Source organism: Quercus robur, chromosome 4 (genome assembly GCF_932294415.1).
Source record: "Quercus robur chromosome 4, dhQueRobu3.1, whole genome shotgun sequence".
Classification (NCBI taxonomy): Eukaryota; Viridiplantae; Streptophyta; class Magnoliopsida; order Fagales; family Fagaceae; genus Quercus; species Quercus robur.
Genome location: NC_065537.1, coordinates 24616548 through 24642804, shown reverse-complemented (window position 1 = coordinate 24642804; position 26257 = coordinate 24616548). Strand labels below are relative to the sequence as shown.

The window sequence follows — 26257 nt, the reverse complement described above, 5'->3', positions numbered from 1 at the left end:
CCCAAAATACAATTAAATTTGTCATGGAATTAGCCAACACGATGAACCTAACAAATTTCTAGGAAAATATTTATTAAAAAAAATATCAAAAAAAAAAAAAAAACTTATACTTTATAGTTGTGACAAATTAAATTACATATTTAAGTATTTTTAATTGTGCCAATTTAAACACCACATTTTTATTAGTGTGACATTGATTTTTTTTTTTTTTTTTAATCCTTGCTTTTCTTTAAAAGCATTATAAAAGGCAAAGTGAAGTAGTTAAAATGATATTGTAATCTCAAAACATTTAATCAAGAAAGATGCTTGTGTCACATAAAGTGGCACAACTTGTGTTACAACTCGCCTACATGGTGAGTTAAAAGTGATAGGGGTGATTTTATTAGTGTGACATTGATTTTTTTTTTTTTTTTTAATCCTTGCTTTTCTTTAAAAGCATTATAAAAGGCAAAGTGAAGTAGTTAAAATGATATTGTAATCTCAAAACATTTAATCAAGAAAGATGCTTGTGTCACATAAAGTGGCACAACTTGTGTTACAACTCGCCTACATGGTGAGTTAAAAGTGATAGGGGTGATTTTATTAGTGTGACATTGATTTTTTTTTTTTTTTTTAATCCTTGCTTTTCTTTAAAAGCATTATAAAAGGCAAAGTGAAGTAGTTAAAATGATATTGTAATCTCAAAACATTTAATCAAGAAAGATGCTTGTGTCACATAAAGTGGCACAACTTGTGTCACAACTCGTCTACATGGTGAGTTAAAAGTAATAGGGGTGATAGTGAGTTTATGTGAAGACACCTCTCTATCACTCAAAACTCGCCACATGGGTGAGTTGTGGTCAAGTTATGCCACTTTATGTGGCACTAACATAGCTCTTTAATCACAGGCTTCTAAGTTATAAAGGCAGCATGCCTTAATGAGAAGCTAACTATTTTTTTTTTCATTTTTGTCACAAACATAATATATTTCACTTTCTTTTTTGTTACAATTTGTTAAGGTGATAAACTATGATTAGTGAAACTTTTTTTTTTTTTTTATTGAATAACTTGTGCAACTTCACTTCATGTAACCACAGCTAACATCACTTTTATTGTGCACTAGTCATAATTTGTCACCTCAACCATTATGGAAAAAAAAAAAAAAAAAAGTGATGAAATTACACTGTGTACAGACAACTAAAATTGTGAAAACACGATTTCAGCTCGTGCACGTTCAGCAGTGTATAACTCAATGTGTGCAACAAAAATTAACATGAAAAACATTGTGAAATTTGTTTTGTTATTAGAGTTATTGCGTTTTGTAACCATCCTTACTTGAAAACATCTAGCAGTCTACAATGTGGAAAATTACTCATCATTGAGCATTAAAAACTAAAAGAAGTAAAGGAAACGAAGCAAATATATTTTCTTTTTCTATTACGTTAATTAAATTTTATTGACGTTTTAAATAAAAATATAATTTCATCTCAATAAATTTGGGGATTTGATCATTTCATTTTTCTTTTGGGAGGAACAAACAAACATAGGGAAAATGCGAAATAGAATGGGGATTCCATTCCTTCTCACAAAACTCTCAAATGAAATATTCTTTATGAATCCATTTTATTCCATTCCTCCCTCCCAAACAAGTTGTAAACATTTCAGGCATGTTATCAATGATGGCATTTCAATTTTTTTTTTTACATAAAGGCTGATTTTACATTTTAAACACAGGCTATGCTTCATTCTCCATACAATGATAAAGTCGCCAAGCGAAGCGATTGACATTAGCACAAAGAATGTGAATATCTTATGTGACTCAAAGAATGTGATTCTCATTCAGACTTGGATGTAGTGGGGTTTAGTGAAATAGGCATTGTTGTTAGTGATGGCCTTAGGACAAGGTACAACGCCGGGCCTAAAAATGGTACCGCTGATAAGGGAAGAAGCCAAGAACCTTTGTCAAACCTGTGGTAAGCATATGAATGTTATGCTACATAAACTCTTCCAAAAGAGGATTTCAAAGCTTAAAATGAGAAAGAAGCACTCAAGAGTATCCAAAAGCTCACCACTTCCTGGCAGTCATATCATTGTAGACCCAAAATGGAGCAAATGCAGATAGTAGAGTGAAATCAAGGGACGTGATATGGATCTGCAACATAAAGGTCCAGTGCTACTGGTAAATTTTTGTAGGTTTATAAGATTGCAAATATCACGATTCACAACTAAACAACCATACAAAATTACCAATGAAAAAAAGTATATGATAAGTTTTTGTCTAAAATTGACCTAATATATCATACATAAGGTACTTCCTCAAGGAAAAGAAAAAAGAAGAAGAGGAAGGTGCACATGACACCAGGACTTGCATTCTGGACTTGAATCAATTTCATCAATGGGCAAAACTTTTATGATTAGAAATTTTGAGATTGCTACTGAAGGTTCAAAAGCTCCACTGAAAGTTGTTGTCATGGAAAACCAACTCACTATTCAACATGACTTGGTATCCAATTATCAAAATGGGCATTATGTTTTCCAAACTATAGGAATATCTATGATATGCATGGATAAATGCTTCACACAACACTTACAAATTTGCTTTCCCTGAAGTACTGGGCAAATTCCTTCCAGTCATCCCAATTAGCCAAACCTGCATAAACAATTATACCTAGTCCTGCAGCAAGTGATATCTGATGTGTAATGGAGTTAACTTGCAATTCCAATATAAAATTAAGAAACTAATCTAATTGCCAACTTCTGTTCTCAATAAAAGGGTAACACTTCATACACAGGATTGATCAAGGCATGTCCTACTTACAAGGAAGAGGTGCCACCACTAGACCAAAAGTCAGTATATAATAACCATTTTATTTTTTGAAGAAAAAAAAAATGTGGGAAAACAAAAATGACTTTTATTTGAGTTCAACACAATGCTTCGCTCTCAACCAACCTAAAGGCTTAATCATTAAAAGCTGTCAGTAAAATGGCTGCCTGATTCAATTAAAATCAAATTGAAATTAACAAGGTGAAAACTACTGATGCGGATAACAGAGAGTTTGAGGAAAAACAAGATTAAATACCAAAAGATTCAATATTTTTGGTCTAGTTTTGATGTGGGGCTTTATTGGAACATTTCATACATTATTTTAGTTATTGTTGAGTGTTAGTATAAGTTCTTAGGTTGGAAAGTTGCTGGTTTAATTATAATAAAGTTTTAATAAAATAGTAGTTTGGTAATTTTCAAATTTTCTGGAATGGGCTGCCCTAGGTGTCATGAGTCTTATTTTATATTTTGAGTCCTCTCCCTATTTAGTTTAGAAGTTCTTAAGTACTTTTTGTTTGTTATTTATAATCCTAATCATTCTAGGAATAGGTTATTTAGAGTTCTAGTCCTTCCAGGAAATGATTTAACAACAGCCTATATAACGGTTTATTGTAGTCAATAAAATTGACAGTGAGAGATTCAAATAAAATTAAAGTAGCTTATTTTAAGCTACTGTTTTATCTAATATTATTCTTGTTCTATTCTTATTTTAACTCCAAACAGCCACCAACATATTCAAGATTTAGTATTTTATTTACATAACTCCTTAAAAATCAATCCTTATTTAAGAACCCTTCAAGATCTGATTAAGAAATCTAATTTAGTTCTGAATTATTAAATATCCTACATCAAAATTGGTATCAAAGCCTGTTAAGTGATTCCATCCTGCATCAAATAACCCCCCCCCCCCCCTCTTCTGCCCCCACACCCCTCAAAAAAAAAAAAAAAAAGGTAGAATTTCATATTCACTTGTTTTACTTCCATGCCTTTATCAGGAGAAAGATTTAGAGGTCAATATCTACAGGTAATCTTCAATCAAATAATTCAGATATTGATAGGATACTGTGCAGATTTGAAGCAGCATCCACTATTTTTTTTGGCTCCCAAAGACTGTTTAATATTTTGGTATCACATTCATAACAGGACTATGGTTTTGATATGTGCATGGTTTAGTCTTATATCTTTATTCTTCTTGTTAGCTACTTGTAACAAATTTCAAAAGCTCGCAAAACAATTATATAAATATATTTTCAGATATGTTATCAAGAGAGTTAGTTTGAGTTTTTAAAAGTTAAACAGATTTCTCACCCCTGCAGTTAATTTTGATTCCAGAAAATTCAGAGGCCATCTTCTGATCTCGGTTTCTTCAACAGGAGGTGGTGGTGGTTTCCAAAGTACAAAATAGGGAAGAAGAGCATATGCCCCACCAAAGCATGAAAGTATTAGGAATGGCCAGACTGGAATTTTGCTTTTTGAGCTGCAGATACAAAAAAGAAAAAATATTTCAGCTGCAAAACACTAATGGTCAAGAAATTTAAAAACATAGCTAGATGCTTGTGAGTTCCCTTCATCTCAATCACTGCTGTGCATGTAGATGCTAGCATTCAGGCCACCTTAAATGTAGCTTACTAGCTTGCATGAATCATCAGATATACTTGACATGTTAACACTCCTATTATTCCATTTATTTGCATCATTTGGCAAACCAAAATCTATGACAAAGAATGCAACCAAGTAGAATTTTAATTACTTATGAGTCGCTTTGTCATATTGGTCACAGAATTCTTTTTCTACAGGAATAAAAATAATTTGAGGAATAAGCATTGGTGGACTCATTGGCTAGATATTGGCCTATTCTAAGTTTCTAACCAACCTTACTGTTTCTAGTAACACATAAGAAAAAGTATGTGCAGGAAAAAAGGTACTTGAGATCATTGATTGACTAAGCTAAGGAATGGCAGGTACCTTCTACCTGTTGGGAGCAGCAGCATGCTATAAACCAAAGGCCACAGACCCATTATGTACCACAGAGACACAAGCACTTCATTCATCCTAAAGCCATCATCTCCCTTCAAATTCAGTAGTTTTTGCAAGAAATACATGTCCCTAGACTGAATACAGTTAAAAGACAATATGTTAAGAATAAAATGAAAATGGCTACTTTGCTTACAACAACAATATGGACAAACAGAAACTGGTTATTTTGATTAAGACTGTTTAAAAAAGATTGAAAGATACAAAATAGGGACTTCACTATGCTGAATTTGAATAAATATAAATAAATTTTTTAAATTATTTTTTTTTTTTTTTTTTTTTTTTTGTTGTTTCAATCCAGTGGAAGATATGATTGAAAAACACTTGTAAGAAATGGGCATTAGCATTTTACACATAATTATCCAAAACATACAAAATCAACACTAGAAATGCAGTCATCAACACCAAGCATAAGAAGAGAAAGCCTTAGTCCCAAAACTTTGGAGTTGGCTATGCATCCTCAAGAGACTAATTGGAATGAACCATATGTACACAAGCAACGAAGATATTTTAACAAGGCAAACCAAATATTATGAATTTGATAATTAAAAAAAAAAAAAAAATCAATAATACCGGGGTCTGATTTGGTGTGAGATTGAAAACATAGTACATGAGTGATCCCCACAACACCAAGAGTAAAATTGAGGTTGACCAGTTCCATCCCTCTCCTCCATTTCCGCTCCCACCAACCCCACCTTCCAAGGAATCTCCTTTTTCAACAGCTGGGTCTTCTGAGTTCTGATTTGTTAAGTTACTATGACAAATTTGAACAAGACCCTTTATCTGAAATTCCAAGATGGAACTTGTATGATTATGGGGTTTGAGAAAAGCTGAAAATTTTGAGGTTGTTTTGAGAAATGAGATTCTGGGTTTAAGGTTTTGGCTTTGCAGTGAAGTTCTGAGTTTTGGGCCATTGAGAGTGGAAGATGTGAAGGAAGAAAAGTTGCAGGAGATAATGTTGGCATTAGCTAACATATTGAAGATATGAGGCTATTTGAAAGATATTCCAATCGAATTTGTAGCTTTTAAAGTGAGCTATAGAATAGAACTCTCCTAGAAAACAAAAACAACAACAACAACAATAATAAATAAATAAATAAAAAGCTATACATAACAAATATGAATATGATGAGAAGGTATCTTGTGACCGATGAGACCTATATATGTTGTGAAAGATAAATCTCATAAGATAATTTTTTTTTTTTTTTTTAATTTTTTATAAAGTAAGGTGTTCATTCAATCTACGAACCCAATAAAATTGACTCCACCCAATTTAATCCATTGCCTTAAGTTGATTTTCGTGCAGTGGGATTGGGTTGTGTTTGAATTTTATTACTTTATTTAAATTTTTTAGTCTGATTTATTTTTGTAATTTATGAATTATATTGTTGATAAATTTAGAATTTTACATTATAATTATAATTTAAGCATATTAAGTAATTTATAATAATTACTTATAAAAAGTAATTGGATAATGCATGAAAGTTTAATATTGTACATGCATTATACATGTAAATACAACTCACCGACTTAACTCAACCCAGCCCAATTTATGTTGGATTGTATTGGCTTGAAAAAACCACCTAACCCAACCTATGTACAAGTGAGGCCCAAGATACAATTTTACAAAATGCTTCTCCACACCAAGACAAAAAAGGAAATTAGTTTTCATACTTTGGATGTGAAGTGTTTTATATAATGTCCATGCTTTTACATAAAATGTTCATATTTTATACATGATATAAAAGAATGCGAACATGATGTAAAATAATAGAAACACTATTGGACCTGAAACAATCACTACCATACAAAAATAGACAAGGCAGCCTAGAACCCAAAGCCTATATTATATTTTAGATTAAGTTATGTTTTTTGTAAGGGCACAATTTGTCTTCCAAGCCCAAAGGATGGATGAACTTAGACCCAAAGAACCTAATACAATGAATTTGTAAAAAGTGGGTTGGAAAACTGTGTTTTAATGAGTCAGACAATAAGCAAAGTGGATCCAGATAACAAAAAAATGAAGATAGACTGGTTTAATCTATAGAAAATCGTCATCGGCACAATCCGAGGAGATTAGTTCTAATATATTTCTTCTCAAGTTTGATTACAAGTTCAATTCTTGATTGTTACAGTGTTTCTCTCTCAATTTCTCGATTCCTTTTTCATGGAGGGTCTCTTATATTATATAGCCCTTTGAATGATCTTGGTCCTCCAATTGTTGATCGTTCAGGCCACTACTTGAGTGCTTATCCCATCAGACACCTTTATAGGCCCTCTGTGAGATGGAGCAACCAAGGCAGCACTGTTCAGGGGTCTTCTCCACATAAATGCGGCTAGAGAGTTAGCTGCAGAGCATTTAATGCGGTGGTAGCAGCTTTCCCTTAGATATTTCCCAAATCCCATTTGTCCTATATGTTCATAATGCATATACTTATCAGTAGAATTTCCCAGAATGTTACCCTGGATGTTAGAACACTCTTTCTGACCTCTACTTCGCTTAGCCGAGGAGATATTCCTCCGATGCTTACCTCCCCTAACATTCACACTCATAGCTCGCTCATGGTGTCTTGAGTCTTACATATTCATTACTGTTTATCTATCCTCGGTTTGCAAAGTGTCTTCGGACAAAGCCCAAGACTCAACATATGTTCTTGGGCCCCTTATCCCTACATTTTCAATTTTGTCAATTAAATTATCATATTTGTGAAATGGCTTTATTTGAAACCTTTGTCCGGGTGTATTTATATTCTAACTAGTATCAGAGTAGAGAAAAGTTGGAAATTATTAATAAAATTAGGGTTGAAATTACTTGTGGACCGGGGGGGGGGGGGGGGGTGGGATTGGTTCATAAGTTTTTTAACAATAAATGTAGTTAATTTGTTTATGGTAAATATAGTTTAAATTTGGTGTCAAAAATTTTCAAAAGTTATACTTCTTCATAATTCCCTCTTAACAATTAAGTCAACACAATGAGATCTCTCTCTCTCTCTCTCTCTTTCTTTCTTTCTTTCTTTCTTTCTTTTTTTTTTTTTTTTTTTTTAGAATACTAAATATTTGAACATACACAAAGATCTTGAAAAATAGAAATAACCAACTAATTAATACCTATACTGCTATACCTCCTTCTAAAACAAAGCAATACAAAAAAAAATTATTTAATAAATACTTCAACTTAAGTGGTGCTACTATCTTGAATGCATTAACCATTTTAAGAAGTGTTGACAATTCGTGGGTGTACCACTAATCTCTTGGTGTTCTCAACACTACCCACGATATTAGTCTGAGCAAAGGTTCTCAAATTTGATCTTAATACATGTTCTTATTATATTTTTCATGTTTGTAAAACTTCAAGAAGATGAAAGATCAAAATTTAAATTTTAAGTTTTTGTGGTAAGCAATTATGCATAAAAAAAATAATTTTATCTCTGATTTAAATGAAATTTGATATGTAGGTTAATAACATAAAGAATATGCAATCCTTAAAATTTCAAAATTCACATTCAATAAAAAAGATATAGGACAAGTTTAGAGGATTTCTCTCCAAACTAGTTTGGACAGAAACCTTTTGCTTTATTATTTTTTTTAAGGAAAACATGTTCATATTCTTTGTGTTCTTCCCTAGAACATGACTGTTCGTGTTCATGTTTTTCATAATTAATTCATATTTTCTTTTCTTTTCTTTGTCTTTCTTGTACTTTCTTTATAACCAAACACAACAAAAGTCAAATCAATAACAGTTAAACAAAATAACATTTTATTAAGCATTTTCTTGGCACCCAAAAGTGTGTCAATCTCATGACCTAAACATTTATCTCTCCTAATTGGTAATCTAGAAAATCCCCTTTCACAAACCCAAAAAATTCCCTTTCACAAACTTATAATATCCATTCTCAAGGCATAGAAAATTAATCTTAAATACAACAAATGAGGGGCTTTAATTAACAAGTTTTTCAAAAACCCAAAACAAATATAGCAAACCCACCCATCTCAAATTCAATCCAAAGATAGAGAGAGTGAGATGAGAAAGTGAGGAAGGAGAGGAAAACGTGGGCCTTCAAATCGGCTTCAGATCTACCTGGCCGAAACCCAAATACCCCACCTACTTAGGTGAAAGCGACCATAGCAAAAATACTGACCCACCACCTGCGAACCCAATTGCCGATCCCACACTACTCTAACAATTGCAATCAGCAACCTCCATCACTAGCTGCAGACTCATATCACACCAACAGGCGACAACCTTAGAAGAAAGAAGGAAAGACATCCACTTCAGAAAAATCAAATATAATGACAAAGATAAACAACAAATAGGTGAATGTTGAGAGAGGGTTTTGTAGGATGAATGGTGGTGGTGGTGGCATCAAACGGTTGAGATGAATGGTGGAAATGGGGAGCTTTGGCCATAGGGTTCTAGAGAGAGAGAGAGAGAGAGAGAGAGAGAGTTTGGGTTTGACTGAGAGAAATAAGAGTTTAGTTTACTTCCATTAAATTTTTAATTAGACATGTTCTTTTGTTTTAAATATACAATGATCAGTGTTAGTGAGTTTTAATCCCCACATTTTATTTAATTAATAGGTGATATGATAGTCTTTCATTAAAACAAAAATAGTTTCATTTTAAAAAAGTATGGGAGGTAATCAAAATCTGAAAAACAAAAGAGATTGTATAAAATATTTGTGATTTTGTTTGGTTGATAAGAAAGTGCAAGAAAAATCTAAGAATGTTCATATTTATTTATTTTTTTCTATTTTTAAAAAGTTTTTATTCTAAATTCATTTTAAATGCTGACATTGAACTTTTAAATGTTAATTAAAAAAATTTATTATTATTTTAATAACCACGTAGACACTTTGTGTGTCAACTATGCACTTTATCTATCACGTATACTATTTCCGTTAGTAAGATGGTAGAGACAATAACGAGAATGGTTTTTTTTTTTTTTTTTTTTTTTTAATTATTTTGGGACCGGGAAAAAAGAGTGACCTAAATGGAAATCGGCAAAAAATATAAAGACTTTAGTATTTACCACCATAAAATAAAACTAACCAAACACTGCGTTGTACAACTGCCACAACTACCATAACCCATCCACAACCTTAACAGACAGCAGATAAGGTAGCTCTCTCTCTCTCTCTCTCTCTCTCTCTCTCTCTGCACAGCCATGGCTGAAGCTACAAGACTCTTTCACACCACACTGATACCAAGTTTCAATCCACTCCACAAAACCAAGCCTTACTCATACTCTCAGTCTCCCCCAATAATCTTTCATAAGCGCCCAATTAACTGCTCAGTTTCTACAAGTGACACTACAAAAGCCACAGTGACCCAGAAAGTCCCTTGGGGTTGTGATATCGATTCTTTGGAAAATGCGTCAGCTTTGCAGAGATGGTTGTCTGAGTCAGGTCTCCCACCCCAGAAAATGGCCATTCAAAGAGTGGAAGTTGGAGAAAGAGGACTTGTTGCTTTGAAGAATATAAGGAAGGGTGAGAATTTGCTCTTTGTGCCTCCTTCACTGTTCATCACTGCAGACTCGGTAAGATTTCCTTGACAGAAAGTTTGTAGGAAAGTTGCTTAATTGTGTGTTTCTGTAAAATTATCTGCGTTTTATAACTGTCTAAGCTTGAACTTTTATGCATGTTGTTGAAAACCAAGTGATACAAGAGTGCTTCCATAATGTTTTTGGACTTAGTTGGAATTGGAACATATATACATTATGTGGGTGTCTGCTACATTTGTTTGATTAGTCCAAATGTATGCTTTATACAAGGCTGAGATGAGAAAAAGTTTGACACAGATGAAAGTTAAAAAGTCACAAAAAACAGAAACGTCTTTCTAAAAAGTAAAAACATAACCCTTGAATCCATTAGGGGTTCCTTAAATAAACGAAAGAGAATTCCCGGAATCCACTGGAAAAAGTAAAGGAGAAAACCTCTCTGGAAAACTTATATTGGAATAATGGTTAAATAATTAAATTCATTGTTTTTTAAAAGCTTTAGCTTTTGGGACAACTTGTAATTTATCAATTTTAATAAGAAAAGTAAGAATACTCAGTATTTGACAACCACTAATTTATAGGAAAGAAATCCTAGGGTGGGTAAGAGACCCTTGGGAAATCCTAGAAAACCTTAATATTTGTTAAGAACAAAATAAGGCTAAAAAAAAGAAAGGAAAATTTTATAACATTACAAAATCAAATCCTATGGGATTTAGGAAACGTCCCAAAACTGATGTGACCTTAGTCTAACTTTTAAATGGATAACTAAAATAAAAGGAAAAATTATCATATATAACAAACTAAACTAAACAAGAGCCTAAACAAAGGAATTTTCCCGAAGCAGTGTAGGTCGCTGCCAATGAAGATGTGTTTTGATCTTCACTATGATTCCCTTCAAGCCACCAAATTTCATGGGATACTGTCTTTGGCTCTGACGATTTATGCTAGTACTTTTCTATTCAAGAAAAGTCTGTGTTGTTCATTCTACATCAAAGTTCTTAAGTTTATCTAACTTTGAAGGTTGAGTGAGTGATAGAATTCATTGACCACCGAGAGGAATCCCGTGCTTAATCCAAAACATAAGCTAGCTCACAAACCACAAATGTTGACAATCAGACAAATCAATGAAGGAAACAGTCAAAAAGAAGATACCAAATTCTTTTTGTGCCATTGCAGATTGCAGCATTTAACTTGGCTAGCTTGTTGTCCCGTGCATAAATTTTTTGGAATGCCAAATTCTGTATATATATATCAGCCTTTTTCATGCTTCTTCGATCTGCACTTCCAAATTACTGTTATCTTCTGGTCTTCTATGAGACCTGTAATTTTTCTTCACTAAATTGATTTGACTATCATATTTACCTGCAATATTTATTCTTGTCTGTGTATATGTGTGTTTTGGATGCTAGGAGTGGAGCTGCACAGAAGCTGGTGAAGTGCTAAAACAGAATTCTGTACCAGATTGGCCACTGATTGCAACTTACCTGATCAGTGAAGCAAACTTCATGGAATCTTCAAGATGGAGCAATTATATTTCAGCCTTACCTCGACAGCCCTATTCACTTCTGTACTGGTAAATTCTACTCTTAATTACTTGTTCCGAGTGGAGTCTTTACGAGTCTTTCTTCTATTATGGAAAGGGTCTACTCTCAGTTTTTTTCCCTACAGCTTCTCTTTATTATTTCAGGACACGTGAAGAGCTGGATCGATATTTGGAAGCATCACAGATTAGAGAGCGGGCAATTGAGAGGGTTACAAATGTCATTGGAACGTATGATGCTCCTGCTAAACTTGGTTTTTCTTTCATTTGCCTTTGTTGATATGTATTCTTAGTCTAGTGCCTATGTTTTGCTGAGTAAACAATTTGGGCTGTACTAAGTCGAATATCTATTCCATCTCTTGTGCAGATACAATGACTTAAGGCTCAGGATATTTTCCAAATACCCTCATCTATTCCCTGAGGAGGTATTCATTTCAAATTGCTGAATCTCTATGTGAAATTTGACATCTAATTTAATGGCCTGATGATTTCATTGTAAGCATGTGTGAAGGCTTATTCATCTTTTCATTTTATCTGGCCTTTTCCTTCTTATAATTCTAATGATTGACTAGTTTACTTGTACTTCAATATTTCCATTTATATAAAGAATCAGGATTTAAGTAAAACTGTCTTTGGTATTAAGTTAGGCATAAAAGATAAGAACATTCCAAACTACTAGTTGTATCTGGATCTCCTTATTTGTTACTGTATATTTACCATATAACTTATTTTGACTTTTCAGCATGTTGCCTGACCTATCAGCATGAATGATTTTACAGGTATTCAATATTGAAACCTTCAAATGGTCATTTGGCATTCTTTTCTCACGCTTGGTAAGTAAATTTAATTATGAGACCTTTGAAATTTTCTGCCTAATCCACTGAAAGAAGACTATGATAAGGTGTATGGACATATTCAATTTTTTTGGTTTATGTTGTCCAAACACCTTTCAACTATTGTCTTGTATTTTTACCATATCTTTGATAAATAAATGTCATTGAGATCAAAGCTTGATATTTTGATCTTCCTTATGAAGCTCAAAAGGCATGCAGTGGTTTATATGAATGAATCTCTTACACTTCATTATTCTCTGAAGCACAGGTACGGTTACCCTCAATGGATGGAAGGGTTGCCTTGGTTCCGTGGGCAGATATGCTGAATCACAGTTGTGAGGTATGATTTTTTGATAATTGAGAAAATTTTTTATTAAGAAGAAAAGACATCAGCCACTATGCAAGGTGTGTACTAGAATAGCAAAATCATGAGAAATTACAAGAGTCTAAAAAACTCTAAAAGATGGGCACTAGGATGACCTGGTAAAATTGCCATCCAATCATACAAAGAACATAATAAAAGCTTGTTAAGCTCTGTTGTAAATCTTTTGAGGCCCTCAAATTCTCTGCTATTTATGCTCATGTCAAATGGTCCACACGAGATACAACGGGACAGCCTTCCAACTATTTCCAATCCAATACTTTGCAATCTACCCTGTCCAACATGCCAATAAATCAACAACCCAGTGAGGCATGATCCGGTGCACTCCAAATAAACACACAATAGGAGACCATAACTCCCTAGTGTAATCACAGTGCAGCAGTATATGATCTACAATCTCTCCACCCTTCTTACACAGAAAACACTAATCTACCACTTTGTGAAGTAATGTTAAAAGGTTGTACCCATTGCACAAAGCTCCCACTTTGTGAGACATTGTTATTAGATATATAACTTTCTTGATTTAAACTCTAATCAAGTGCATCTTTTATTGACTTTTCTAGGTGGAAACCTTTTTAGATTACGATAAGTCGTCAAAGGGAGTTGTCTTTACAACAGATCGGCCATATCAGCCAGGTGAGCAGGTAAACAAGCTTTATGTAATCCCACCAATGGCAAACCCTCTCTTAGGTAGGAACTGCTTGGACCATAAACCAAAGATTCTGATGCATTTGTAATTAAGAATCCTCTCGTAATGTCCATTTGAGGGGAAGGTTAGAAGAAAAATAAGTCCTGTTGTTTTTTGGTTTTGTTTAATGACTTGATAAGAAAGTTTAGGACTTTTTTTTTTTTTTTTTGATACTTGGATTCACTCAGGGACATCAAGGGGGGGAAAAACCAACCAAATGGGTTATGTCAGTTTTTGTTCATTGAAAATAACCACAGTAGCAGTATGTTATCTGCCACAAAGTCAAATGAATTCTCTCATGGGGAAATGTGTTCACATAGCCCAAGCGCAGTGTTAGTTGTGAATTTCTGAATAATCTTTTAGACCTGTAATAGTTGATATATGTCATCTAAAGCAGGAATCATATGTTTGAATCCTTCTCACTTTCTGCAGGTTTTCATTTCCTATGGCAAGAAGTCTAATGGAGATCTATTGCTGTCATACGGATTTGTGCCGAAAGAGGGTACCAACCCAAGTGATTCAGTTGAATTGTCACTGTCACTTAAAAAATCAGACAAATGTTATAAGGAGAAGCTGGAAGCTCTGAGGAAGTATGAATTATCAGGGTAAGTGCCTTATAGGTCAATGGCAACGTTTCCAGTCCTTTTTTAAAATTAAAAAAAAAAAAAAAATTCTTTCTTTAGTTTAGTCATTCTCAAGCATTTCCTAAGCTTGATGGACGAAAACAATGAGGGATTAGCTCAAGTACTAAAAGAGATGCTAATGGCAGTAGGACTCACCTAATGGGATTATGTTGCCGGAATACCTGATTTATCAGTTTAGATAACATAAAAAAATTTGTCAAATTTTGACATGACTATTGAGAACCTTTTTGTTATGTTTATTTGGTAATCTTCTGTTACAACTGAAATTAGACATTTGTAAGTGATTGTTCCCTCTTCTAATATAATGATAACATTTGAATTCTTGGGCATGATTACTCAACTTGTAGTTCCTACTTATGTTTATGATATTCTTCTTACTTCAATAAAGTGTATATGTTTTTAACAGATCTCAGTGTTTTCCCATACAAATAACTGGTTGGCCAAAGGAGTTAATGGCATATGCCTTTTTAGCAGTCAGCCCTCCAAGTATGAGCAGACAGTTTGAAGAGGTTTGACTGTTTAACTTTCTTAATTATAAATCAAAATTTCAGTTTTGCATAACCTGTCTCAAACATATTTATTCCAGATGGCTGCTGCAGCATCAAATAAAAATACCACCAAGAAGGATCTAAGATACCCTGAAATAGAGGAGCAAGCACTGCAATTCATATTGGACTGTTGTGAATCTAGCATATCAAAGTACAACAGATTCTTGCAGGTGAGGATTATTTTGTTCTATAATGTTTAGTATGGTTACCAAAGTTTGTTACGATTCCTTATGAATCAGCCTATATATACATTATATATATCCTGACAGGCAAGTGGATCAATGGATTTGGATGTGACATCCCCAAAGCAACTTAACCGACGACTGTTTCTGAAACAGTTAGCAGTGGACTTGTGTACTAGTGAGCGGAGAATACTATTTCGTGCACAATATGTAAGAGAAAACCCCTTTCACCTTCTGCCAAATGTTTTTCATTGTGCACAAAAAGTATGAAGCACATTGTCAATTATTGGCTAAAGCTTTGTCTGATATTCATTCCACTTGAAGCTCCATCAACAGTTTGCTATTGGAGACATATAAAGAAGTTAGGCCATAGCTTCTCTCTTGTTAATGATTCTCTTGTTTTGCCTGAATTTTCAATAACAATGCCCATGTAATAGTATATAAGCCATGACACTTCAACAAAAGTGAGGGAGTCTATGGGCAATCCTCTAGCTCAAGAAGTTAATTTGTTCATTCTGGTGTTGTGCTCTGATGTGGCTAGTAATCAGACATCAAAATATGGGGATAAGTTGGATTAATGAAGCTAGGACATTAATATAAGCCTCATGTTTTGATGATATGTGGTTTATGAGAATTTGCATGTTGTATGGTTTCTCTAATCCCTTTGAACCAATGGAAAAGAAGAGAAGAATCCTTGAGTAACACAATGCCCATTGAACAAACATTTTATGAATTGATATGGTTTCATATGAGTACAATACCATTCATCTGCCCTAATAACTCAATTATGGTGCATCACTTATATGAGGTTCCTGTTTAACTTTGTTTTTTTATTTCTGGCTCCAGATACTGAGGAGGAGATTGAGGGATATAAGGAGTGGTGAATTGAGAGCTCTAAGACTCTTTGATGGGTTGAGGAAGCTATTCAAATGAGGGATTTCCAAATGCAGTCTGTTTCGGCTGTGCTGATGAATGTTTTTGGGACCATATGGCAATGGGATTTGGCTCAATTAATTCCTGGCAGGTTTCTCATGTTACCTCAAGCAACGGTTTCAAAGAACGGCACACTTTTGGAAGGGGCTATTAACTATGTTTAAATGAGATTATTTTTTTTATATGTTCTGCCAAAATATAAGGTAAAAAAAAAAAAACCCTGGAGCCTAATGTTTCAGTTAATTTTCTCATAAGTTCTATTTGATGTTGCACAGCCAACTTCCACTGTTCAAAGTTTGAGAAATTACTGAAATTAGAGCATCAAGCTTGGTATTTGACTTAGTATGCGATTGGACTACCACTTCCTTGTTATAAAGAAGTATAAGAACGGAAATTTTTGTTTTTTGTGGTGAGGGGGGTGGGGGGGGGGGGGGGGGGGGGGTTGGGGGTGGTTTAAGAATGACCTTGAATTATCAACTGACTTCTCCCAATTTGAAACCACAATTTTTCTCCTACTTGTAGCATTGCTTGGCATTGGAGCTCTTATTGAGGCTTTCTTTTTAATCTCCTCCTACATTTAGTATGCAATTTGAATTGCATCGACCATTGTATAAAGCCTACTTGCAGCGAAAGAAAAGAATAGCTTCTTCATTCCATGAATTCCAATTAACTCAATAGGTAAAGTCTCTTGTTATCGAATAAGAGATTTGATTTTCGAACCCTATCTACACCAAAGACCGCTTGATGTCCTAATCTGACAATAAAAATTAATGATCATGGAGAGGACACTAGAAGTTGAAATTGTATCGTATTTGTTCAAAAGACTTTAATAGTTGCTGAAGTGGTGAAGCATGTTTTCCACATAGGGCAACCTTTGCAAAATAAAAGGATTTTTAAATGTTCAAATTCCATGTTTCAAAGGGTAGGTACATTTTCTTCCGAAAAAAAAAAAAAAAATGTAGGTGCATTCAGGGAGATAGATTCGTTTCCATATATAGTTCTTCCCCTGTTTTCTTTGACACTTCCCTCCCCCTCCCCCCTCCCCCCTTTCTCTTTTTTAATTTCTTTCTTTTTGAGGAAGTTCGTTATAATAGAAAGTTATACAAAGAAGCTGAGCTATACCACCCCATAAAAATCATAATACAACTTGTCCCTTTCAGAAGATTCATTTTCTCTGGCCAAACAATCAGCACATACATCTGCATGTGATAAATGAAAGTCACATGGATTCTAAATTTCATTTGAGTAGTCCAATCCACCAAAAATCACATTTTCATTACCTAACAGATGCGGCATACAGATTACATTTTTTATTTTTATTTTTTATAGATGATTGTAGTCTTATTGGGACAAGTAATTGCCATGTCTAATATTATCACTTTCCTTTAATCATAAATATAAGAGCAAAATATTGACCACCTACCACAATCCAATAAAGAGAACCAACTATGGAAGATTATGTTGAAGCACAACCAAAAACTATTCTGTACATCAATTTTACCACACTCACATATATATATATTTTACCCTCCCATATAACAGGCTCTCAGTCTGCCTTTTCTCTCATCAAAATCAGACTGTGAAGGCCTCTAACAATCTGAACTTCAATTAAAATAAAAATAAAAATGGAGGGTTTGGTTTCTCTGAAAGCAACACTGCCATCTTTCACTCATAGACCCAACAAATTCTCAATCAGAAGGTCAGTTCCAGGACCCACAATGGACTTGCATACAAGGAAGTCAGTGTCTTTTGCTTCTTCCTCAATTAGAGCTCAACAGGTTCTAACATTTCTTCTTATTTTTTCTTTTACAACAAGTTCATTATAGTGTTCACACGTGTTGACAAATGTCAAATCAGAAGTTTGGGCCATTACAACTTCAGACCATCTCTGATGTCATCACTCTAGCATTCATAATAATTTTTTTTTAGAGTTTCAATTTATCAAATTAAGACTCCAATTGATTTTTGGTGTAGATGAAAATTGAACTCTAAATCTTTTATTCAACCATAAAAAACTTTATCATCAAATTAAGATATCAATTGATTTTTGATGTAAACAGAAATTGAACTTTAAATATTTTATTCAATCATAAAAAATTTTACTAATTAAATGTTGAATGTAATGCTGTTTGTTTTTTTGATAAACGAGTTGTTTGCCTCGATAACTAGATAATGTCACCAAAATGGTGACTTTTTGATAAAAACAAGCTTAAGTGGAACCCACAATGATGGGTAGAAATAAGCTCACTCAAATTTGAAATAAATCTTTTTTTTTTTTTTTTTTTTTTGAAGCACTCACGTAAAGACTCTTAAATAATGCATAAAATAAGCTAAATGCCAATTTCAAATGCACACTTTGTCATTTGAACACTTGGTACGCAACAAATCAAACATTTTGTTAGAGTTTTTTCATTAAAATATAACTGATTTAGTCGTATGATATTATGATATGCATATATTATAAATTTTTTTTTTTTTTTGATAAGGCTTATATTATAATAATTAGATGATAATGTGAAAAAAAATTAAATACACTTTAAAATCCCTTAGATTTAAAAAAAAAAAAAACTAATAAAAAAAGTTTAATTTGTCAAATCTAATGTTCTGGGTGTTACTTCCTCAATTAAAAAAAATAAATAAATCAAAAGATTCCCTTAAAAAAAATAAAAAATAAAAAATTCAAACATCAATACGTCAGACACTTTTTGTTACATAAAAGTAAGTGATATACGTCAAAAACACCTGAAATGGTTACAGAAGTTTCAATATTTTTGTTATCTAGTGTGACCACACACATAGTCTCTACAAATCTCATAGGCGCCGCAACAAATATCTTTCGTAACGCATAACTTATAACAACAATCTGGACTCTTTTTTCGACGTAATAAGCCCATCGTCTCAATCTTAGAAATCCTATAAAAAAAAAGAAAAAAAATTTACACACGCCACAAGTACTTAGATCGACACCTTTTAATTCAATCAATCTGAAAATTCAACCAATACACAAATGGAGGCTTTGGTTTCTCTGAGAGCAACGGTTCCTTCTCTAACTCACAGACCCAACAAATTATCCGTGAGAAAGTCCATTTCAATGGACTTGCCTACAAGAAATTCGGTTTCTGTTACTTCTTCTTCCTTCTCCATTAGAGCTCAGCAGGTTTTTTAAATTTAATTTTTTTTTTAAAATGGGTTTTGTGTCAATGCTTCAATTCTTAGTAATGGGGTTGGATTATATTTCAATTTCTCTGTGATTTTATGCTTTTTTGTTTGTTTGTTTTCATTATAGTTACTTTTCCCTTCAATTCCTTTCTGGGTTTTGGATAATTCAATGTTTATAGTGAAATGCGTGTGGTATATAAGCTTGTTTTTATATGGGTATTTGAGTTTTCTGTAATGGGTTTCTAAAGTTATCTTCTTTATAGTGAGTTTAATTTAGTTCTGAGTTCAAGAACGTGAATAGTTTTGTTTGTTTTTTTGAGAAAATTTGGGCAAGTTAGAATATACTTGGATTATGTCTAATATGTTAGCTTCTTTGGATATCATATGCTGAGCAATAGAGAATTACTTGAGCCTGCAAATTTTTGGGATTGAAAATGATCTTTGTGATTGTTGAAGTCCTTTTGTATTGGATATTAAAATGTACAATTCTTTTGGGATTGAATTGCGTTCTTAATGTTGTTTAGATAGGAGTCCAAGGATTGGTTCTGCTACAGTTGCACCAGTAATTGTATCTGAGCAATAGAGAATTCCTTGAGCCTGCAAATATTTGGGATTGAAAAAGATCTTTGTGATTGTTGAAGTCCTTTTGTATTTGGATATTAAAATGTACAATTCTTTTGGGTTTGAATTATGTTCTTAATGTTGTTTAGATAGAGTCCAAGGATGGTTCTGCTACAGTTGCACCAGTACCTGTACCTGAAGAAGCTCTTAAAGTCAAGGAGTGGGAAGTGGGGATGTTCCACAATGAAGTAGCTGCTAGTCAGGGTATAAGGATTAGGAGGAGGCCACCAACTGGACCCCCTTTGCACTATGTGGGACCTTTCGAGTTTCGGTTGCAGAATGAGGGCAATACTCCTCGCAACATTTTGGAAGAAATCATTTGGCACAAGGACACGGAAGTCGCAAGAGTAATTTCTTTGACTTGTTTATAAAATGTTTTTTTTTTTTTTTTTTTTTTTTTTTTTTTTTTTTTTTCCTGTTTTTGATATTTTGATGAGTTCCCTCTAATGTCAATAGCTAACATTTTTCAGTTAAGAGAGAGAAGGCCTCTCTTAGCACTGAAGAAAGAACTTGAGAATGCTCCTCCTCCTAGAGACTTTATTGGAGCTCTTAGGGAAGCAAATCTACGAACTGGACTGCCTGGATTGATTGCTGAAGTGAAAAAGGCTTCTCCAAGCAGAGGAATTCTAAGAGAGGACTTTAATCCAGTGAGCCTACATTCTTTCTTTGTCTTTTCTTGAATTTTATTGATGTGCTTGGAGGTATCTGTTACAAGATCCTTTGTTGATGTCATGTTTGTAAGAGTACAACTCCAGATTTTTTTTTCGTGCGTTTTTTATCATCATCATCTGATCCACCCAAGTTGTTTGAAATGGTACTGTTGAAGGCCACAGTTGTTTTGCTAGGATTTTACCATACATGAAATTTCTAATGAATATATTGCTTGCATTTTTATTGTCATTGAACTTCACACCTTTACTCACTCAATGAAATGGTTAAGAGTTTCTGCTAGCTTGGTTCAAGTGATAAAGAGTCCATCCCTTGATCACGTACTAAAAGTTTACTTGTCTAGGAATTTGAATACATTATCTTAAATCAATAAACAGTGCTGCTTTGGGATAGCAGTTCCTGATTAGGTAAGTCCTATATCTGTAAATGTAAAATGGTATTCGTTCTAGGAGAGAATGAATTATTTGAAACTAAGGCACTAGAGAGATGGCCAGATTCTTGAGTTATCTGAGTAAGATTAATTAGTCTTATAGTTCTTCCATCTCTTAGCCTGATAAGTCCTTCAAGAACTGTACCAGTGCAGAATTCGAGGTTATATTTATTTCTATCTTTCTGTGATTGTCAAATTTTATGTCTCTTTCTGAAATTTTCTCATGATAGGTTGAAATTGCCCAATCTTATGAGCGAGGTGGAGCAGCATGTCTGAGTGTTTTGACAGATGAAAAGTTTTTTAAGGTAAATAAATCTATTTTAATCTTTCTAGGAATTCTTATGACTTGAAAGTTTCCAGAATAAATTTATTTTTTTGAAGTTTGTATTCTTGAAGCTAAAAGAATTAATTTTTTTTAAAAAAACCCTCATACTTTCGTTTGAATTTTCAATGTAGGGAAGCTTTGAAAATCTGGAGTTGATAAGGAATGCTGGAGTAAAGGTTTGCTCCCGGAATTGTTTTGCTTTGTCTAAAATAGGGTGCAAGCTGTTATTTAGTAATTGGTATGAGTTATGTGTCTAATACTAGCAAAATACGCAGTGCCCTCTATTGTGCAAAGAATTTGTTGTAGATGCATGGCAGATCTACAATGCTCGAGCAAAAGGCGCAGATGCCATCCTTTTAATTGCTGCTGTTTTGCCAGATCTTGATATCAAATACATGACTAAGATTTGCAAGATACTTGGTTTGGCAACACTTGTTGAGGTACAGATGGTGCTTTCTTATTCTTTGTTATATTTCTGCAAATTTTCTTGTAGTTGAAGATGTTTGACGCAGTCTTCTCCTTTCATGTGGTAAAACATATGATTACCATAATCTCTGACTTAATAATGAGCTTCTATATCACATAAAGGTTTATTTATATGAAAAGAGATGCGATTCAAGTTGTGACTAGGTTGCTCTTTTATGACCAATTTTTTTATTTGAAAGTAACACCCATTCCAGACTAGTTCTCATGTGAACGCGATTTGGCAAACTTTTGCATATGCTTGACTGTTGGTTTAAATGTTTGTTCCCAATGGGTAGCACAATCGCACTCCCCTTGGTGCTAAAGCTTACTCTAAAAAAAAAATGTCACTGTAATATAGTTTTGGTTTCACAACAGTTTTTTTATGCTGTTAGTTGTCTTTGTCGTTATCTTGAATGCAAGAATTTATGGAATGGGACGGTTTTTGGTTTTCCTATTTTCTTTTCTTCCTAGTACTTTGAGTTTATTAGTTTTGTTGAAGTGATAAAGATAACATTTTTCCTCACAAATTAGATTATTGAACATGCTATTGTTGCTCCTGTTGTAGGTGCACAATGAGAGAGAAATTGATCGTGTTCTTGAAATTGAAGGAATTGAGCTTATTGGCATCAACAACCGGAATCTCGGTAAATTTTTTCAGCTATTGTGACTTGGCATACTCTTTCTCTTATTCTTATTCTTTTTTCTTTCTTTTTTTTCCCTCAGTTTTTAATATAATTGTTAGTTAAACATATCATTACTAACTTTTTTCTTCTGTAACTTATATATGACATCTGATACTAGTCTCTTTTCTGGGTAAATTACACTCACCTGTTTGAGGTTTGGGGAAATGTTAGAAACCTCCTCCTATTCTTAGAAATGACACTTAGCTACCTAAGGTTATTACTTTTATTTTATTTTTTATGATTTTCCTTATCATTTTACCAGGCTGGTTAGTAAACACATAATTTTGAATGAATTTCAATTTGAATAAACTCAATTTGTAATAACACGCAAATGGTCCTAATAAATTACCAATTCTCCAAAAAAACTTAAACCATTAGAAAATGATAAATTTAATCATTTAACCAATATTCTATTACTCCCCTTAGGTGTGCATCTAGACTTCCCCTTAATAAATGGGACCCAACACATAAAATTTTCTGAAGTAGGAGGTAGAGCAAAGACAAGGTTCGAATTTAGGACCACCTTAAGCTATTAGAAAATGATGAATTTAATCATTTTATCAATATTCAAACTAGTCTTAAGGGGTTATATATGTATATCTGACAGAGGTTAGTGTAATCTACCCCCATTTTCTTTTTTAGCGAAAGTCAATCTATGACTATTTTAAAGTTTAATTTGAATTTTAGCTTCTCAAAATATGGGGGAATAAAGTCATTTTGAACTTGTGCTTGAACTTTCAGTTGAGTCACTTTCCATGATAAGATTCATTGCCTCTGCCCCCTTATTCCTTCCATTACATTTCGACAAAAGACCCACACCCAAGTTCCATAGCTTTGGGCCTCATTTTCAAGAAACACATTAATTGTTTTGCTGCTTTTCTAATGAACCACTTATGTCTGCATCAGTCACGTAAGAGATAACATGTTTTCAATTATTAAGTAAAACACATTATTTATATTGCTAGCTATTGTCATGATAGCCTAAGGCTGTGTGTGTGCTTCCACTATATGTTGGTTTTCTGCATGGGGAATCAGCATCGTAAAACTGCAGTAACTGATAGGGTTAATATGCTATAGGTTTAGTTATTTGATTGGCACTAGGACATCTTGGCCATATATGTAAGACTTGGGTTTATAGGATCAGACCTACATGCATAACTATTCAAACATTCTCACAATACCAATGACCAACAACTCTAATTTTTGCCTATCTGCAGAAACTTTTGAGGTTGATATAAGTATTACAAAGAGGCTTATTGAAGGAGAGCGTGGTCAAAGGATCCGTGACAAAGGCATAATGGTAAGTGCTCTATTTACCATTCATGGCAACTCACTAAAACATATATGTTAACTTTGTATTATTTCATTGACTTCTTTTCTTTTTTGTATTCTTCAGGTAGTTGGGGAATCTGGATTGTTTACTCCGGATGATATCGCTTTTGTACAAGAAGCTGGTGTTAGAGCAGTAAGTTTCAAAAATTTTTTTTTTGTTTTTTGCTTAAAACAAGTGGAGAGTGGTGGGAATTTGAACCCAGGTTCTCTTCATGGGAAGACCAGATGGTGTCACTAAGCCACAAGGCTTCTGACCTACGTAACAGCTTGTTCATGCATTAATTTAGCTGAATATGCCTCATCCTACAACCTTCTTGGGTAAATTAGCTGAAAATTGATATTGTTCCTTTGCAGGTTTTGGTTGGAGAGTCAATCGTTAAACAAAGTGACCCTGGGAAGGGAATAGCTGGACTTTTTGGCAAAGATATTTCTTTGAGTCCAAATTAGAATGTTTTATACACCCCTTTTTTGTGAGTGGCAGATTCATTTGCGACCATAAGTTTGTGTCTCTGCCTGCCCCACATGGCTGTATCCCCATGCAGTTTCCAAAAGTGTAGTAGAATAACGAGTATCTCTAAAGAATGCCAGTGACATTTGTGATACTAAAGTTGATTATGCATAAAGCAAGAATGTGTGGTCTAGGTGTCCTATAAATTTTGCTTGAAGTTGCGTTTGTGTAATGGAAAAGCTAAAATGTAACTAAAATTAGTGAACATGAAAACGCTAAGTGTGTTTTGTTTGTTTAAGGAATGTCTTTATATTATTTTTTAGAGCATTTTGATGTTACAAAACATACTCTTGAGTGCATTTTCAACATGTCACAGAGTCACAGTCACAATATTGTAATCAACCAAGAACTTATCTCAAGCATAAATGCCAAATACTCATCATCAATATTCACTAGGAAGTCATACAGACCCATAATATCATGTCGCGTCTACCCTTTGACCAGTCAGCCTTTGATATGCCCAATATTTTAAAATTACACATCAAGTCTGCCTTGTATTGTGGGTGATACCTAAGTTGTTATACCTTAGGTTAGCCGATTGAAATTTAATCATGCTGCTACATCTCTTTCGTGGCAATCATGCTATTACATCTTCATGGCAATTAAATTTAGGAAAATGTTAATGAATGCTTTAAGGGAATTTGTTAATGAACCATTTTAAGAAAAGTTTTATGGCAAAAGAAAAAAAAAAGTTTTGACAATTTTTTTCTATTTTCTATAAAAGTTGTGTTAAAATTTTCCTAAAATGGTTTGTTAACAATTGTCTTAAGAGCAATCATTTACTATCAAAAAATAAAATAAAAAAAGAGCAACCATTAACATGACCTTTAAATTTAATCATATGATTTCTTGGTCTATACAACCAAATGGTTGAATTTAATGAATTTAATTTGAAAACGTAAACTAAATCACTTAAAAGATTTGTGTTTTAAGCTTTGTCTTTTAGTCAAAACTTTAAACAAAAAAAAAAAAGGAAAATTCTTAGTACTTTTGGAGCACGGAGAAACAGTGCTCCATCCTCTCACATTCATGGTAGACTACACCATGAATTTAATGAGCGGACTCCACCATGAATGTGAGAGGAGGGAGCACTATTTTCTATAATCCAGGAGTACCTAAGAATTACTATAAAAAAAAAAAATTACATATAGGAGCAAATCATTATAATGGCTTTTGCTGAAAAGAGAAGTTCATTTTGTTTGGAGCCTTGAGTCTTGACCGTATATGGATGTGGAGAAACAAAGTTGTCCATGAGGGATTGGCGCTTAATATTACTACTAAGTTGAATGCCCCCCATTTCGTAGTGGAAAGTGATTCCAAGATATGCATAGAATCTATAAGAGCTCCTATTGATCAAGTTCCTTGGGGATTACTTAGTTTTGTATCGGCTATTAATTCTATATCTATCGATCTTGGTTATGTTTCCTTTAGCTGGGTTTACGTGAGGCGAATTCTAGCGGCCCATGAACTAGCCGAATGGTCTCGTAGTCACTGGCCTCCTAGTGTTGTAGATGTGATTGTAAAAGAGGCCGACTCTTTTGTGTAGTTTCTTTCCTTCAATAAAGTCTTTTATTCATCAAAAGAAAACGGGAAAAAAAAGACCCTTCTTTAAACCATTAAAAAAGGAGATAAGATAGATAGGAGCAAATCATTCTAAATGGCTTTTCTTAAGGGGGGTGCTCTTTGTGCACTTGTTAAGGAGGTTTAAAAAGGGTTCTACTTGCATTAAGAAATAACAAAAGTTGATAAAAATATGGATTATTAAGCTAAGACTTAGCTTGATTCTTTATAAAAAGTGACTTGACTATGTTATAATATTCTACCTTAACAAGTACACAAAGGCAACTATTATTAAGACCCTACATCACTATAGCATTTGCACCTAAGCTTTGTGCTTTGCTCAAAAATTATTTGAACAAAAAACCAAAAGAACAAAAAGGATAGAAAGAAGTAGATCATTGTTTTATTAAATGAATTTTGT

At 33.5% G+C, this 26257-nt stretch overlaps 3 protein-coding genes across 5 annotated transcripts; 2 read left to right on the top strand and 1 right to left on the bottom strand.

Moving 5' to 3' along the window:
• Positions 1-1573: 1573 nt before the first annotated feature.
• Positions 1574-5896, bottom strand: LOC126720942 (uncharacterized). Its single transcript, XM_050423876.1, has 6 exons — positions 5411-5896; positions 4769-4914; positions 4112-4280; positions 2571-2669; positions 2049-2131; positions 1574-1947 (listed from the first exon to the last, which is right to left on the bottom strand). Exons 1-6 carry the CDS (start codon positions 5810-5812, stop codon positions 1815-1817), a joined length of 1032 nt encoding a protein of 343 aa, XP_050279833.1. The 5' UTR covers positions 5813-5896; the 3' UTR covers positions 1574-1814.
• A 4007-nt stretch (positions 5897-9903) lies between these two features.
• LOC126720940 (ribulose-1,5 bisphosphate carboxylase/oxygenase large subunit N-methyltransferase, chloroplastic) lies at positions 9904-16426 on the top strand. Of its 3 annotated transcripts, none has more exons than XM_050423873.1 (12): positions 9904-10373; positions 11744-11907; positions 12022-12105; positions 12242-12299; positions 12654-12707; positions 12976-13047; positions 13653-13733; positions 14210-14382; positions 14828-14930; positions 15008-15139; positions 15308-15361; positions 15998-16426. In XM_050423873.1, exons 1-12 carry the CDS (start codon positions 10002-10004, stop codon positions 16082-16084), a joined length of 1434 nt encoding a protein of 477 aa, XP_050279830.1. In that variant the 5' UTR covers positions 9904-10001; the 3' UTR covers positions 16085-16426. The 3 variants fall into 3 exon arrangements, with proteins under 3 accessions (XP_050279830.1, XP_050279831.1, XP_050279829.1); XM_050423872.1 differs by having other exon boundaries at positions 9907-10373; positions 15239-15361; XM_050423874.1 differs by lacking the exon at positions 15308-15361.
• A 2602-nt stretch (positions 16427-19028) lies between these two features.
• LOC126720941 (indole-3-glycerol phosphate synthase, chloroplastic-like) lies at positions 19029-24514 on the top strand. The gene is made up of 10 exons (XM_050423875.1): positions 19029-19241; positions 19954-20211; positions 20335-20511; positions 21194-21268; positions 21420-21464; positions 21564-21728; positions 22319-22397; positions 23654-23736; positions 23833-23901; positions 24123-24514. The coding sequence occupies exons 1-10, from the start codon at positions 19092-19094 to the stop codon at positions 24213-24215; spliced, it is 1194 nt and encodes a 397-aa protein (XP_050279832.1). The 5' UTR covers positions 19029-19091; the 3' UTR covers positions 24216-24514.
• The last annotated feature ends 1743 nt before the right edge of the window (positions 24515-26257 follow it).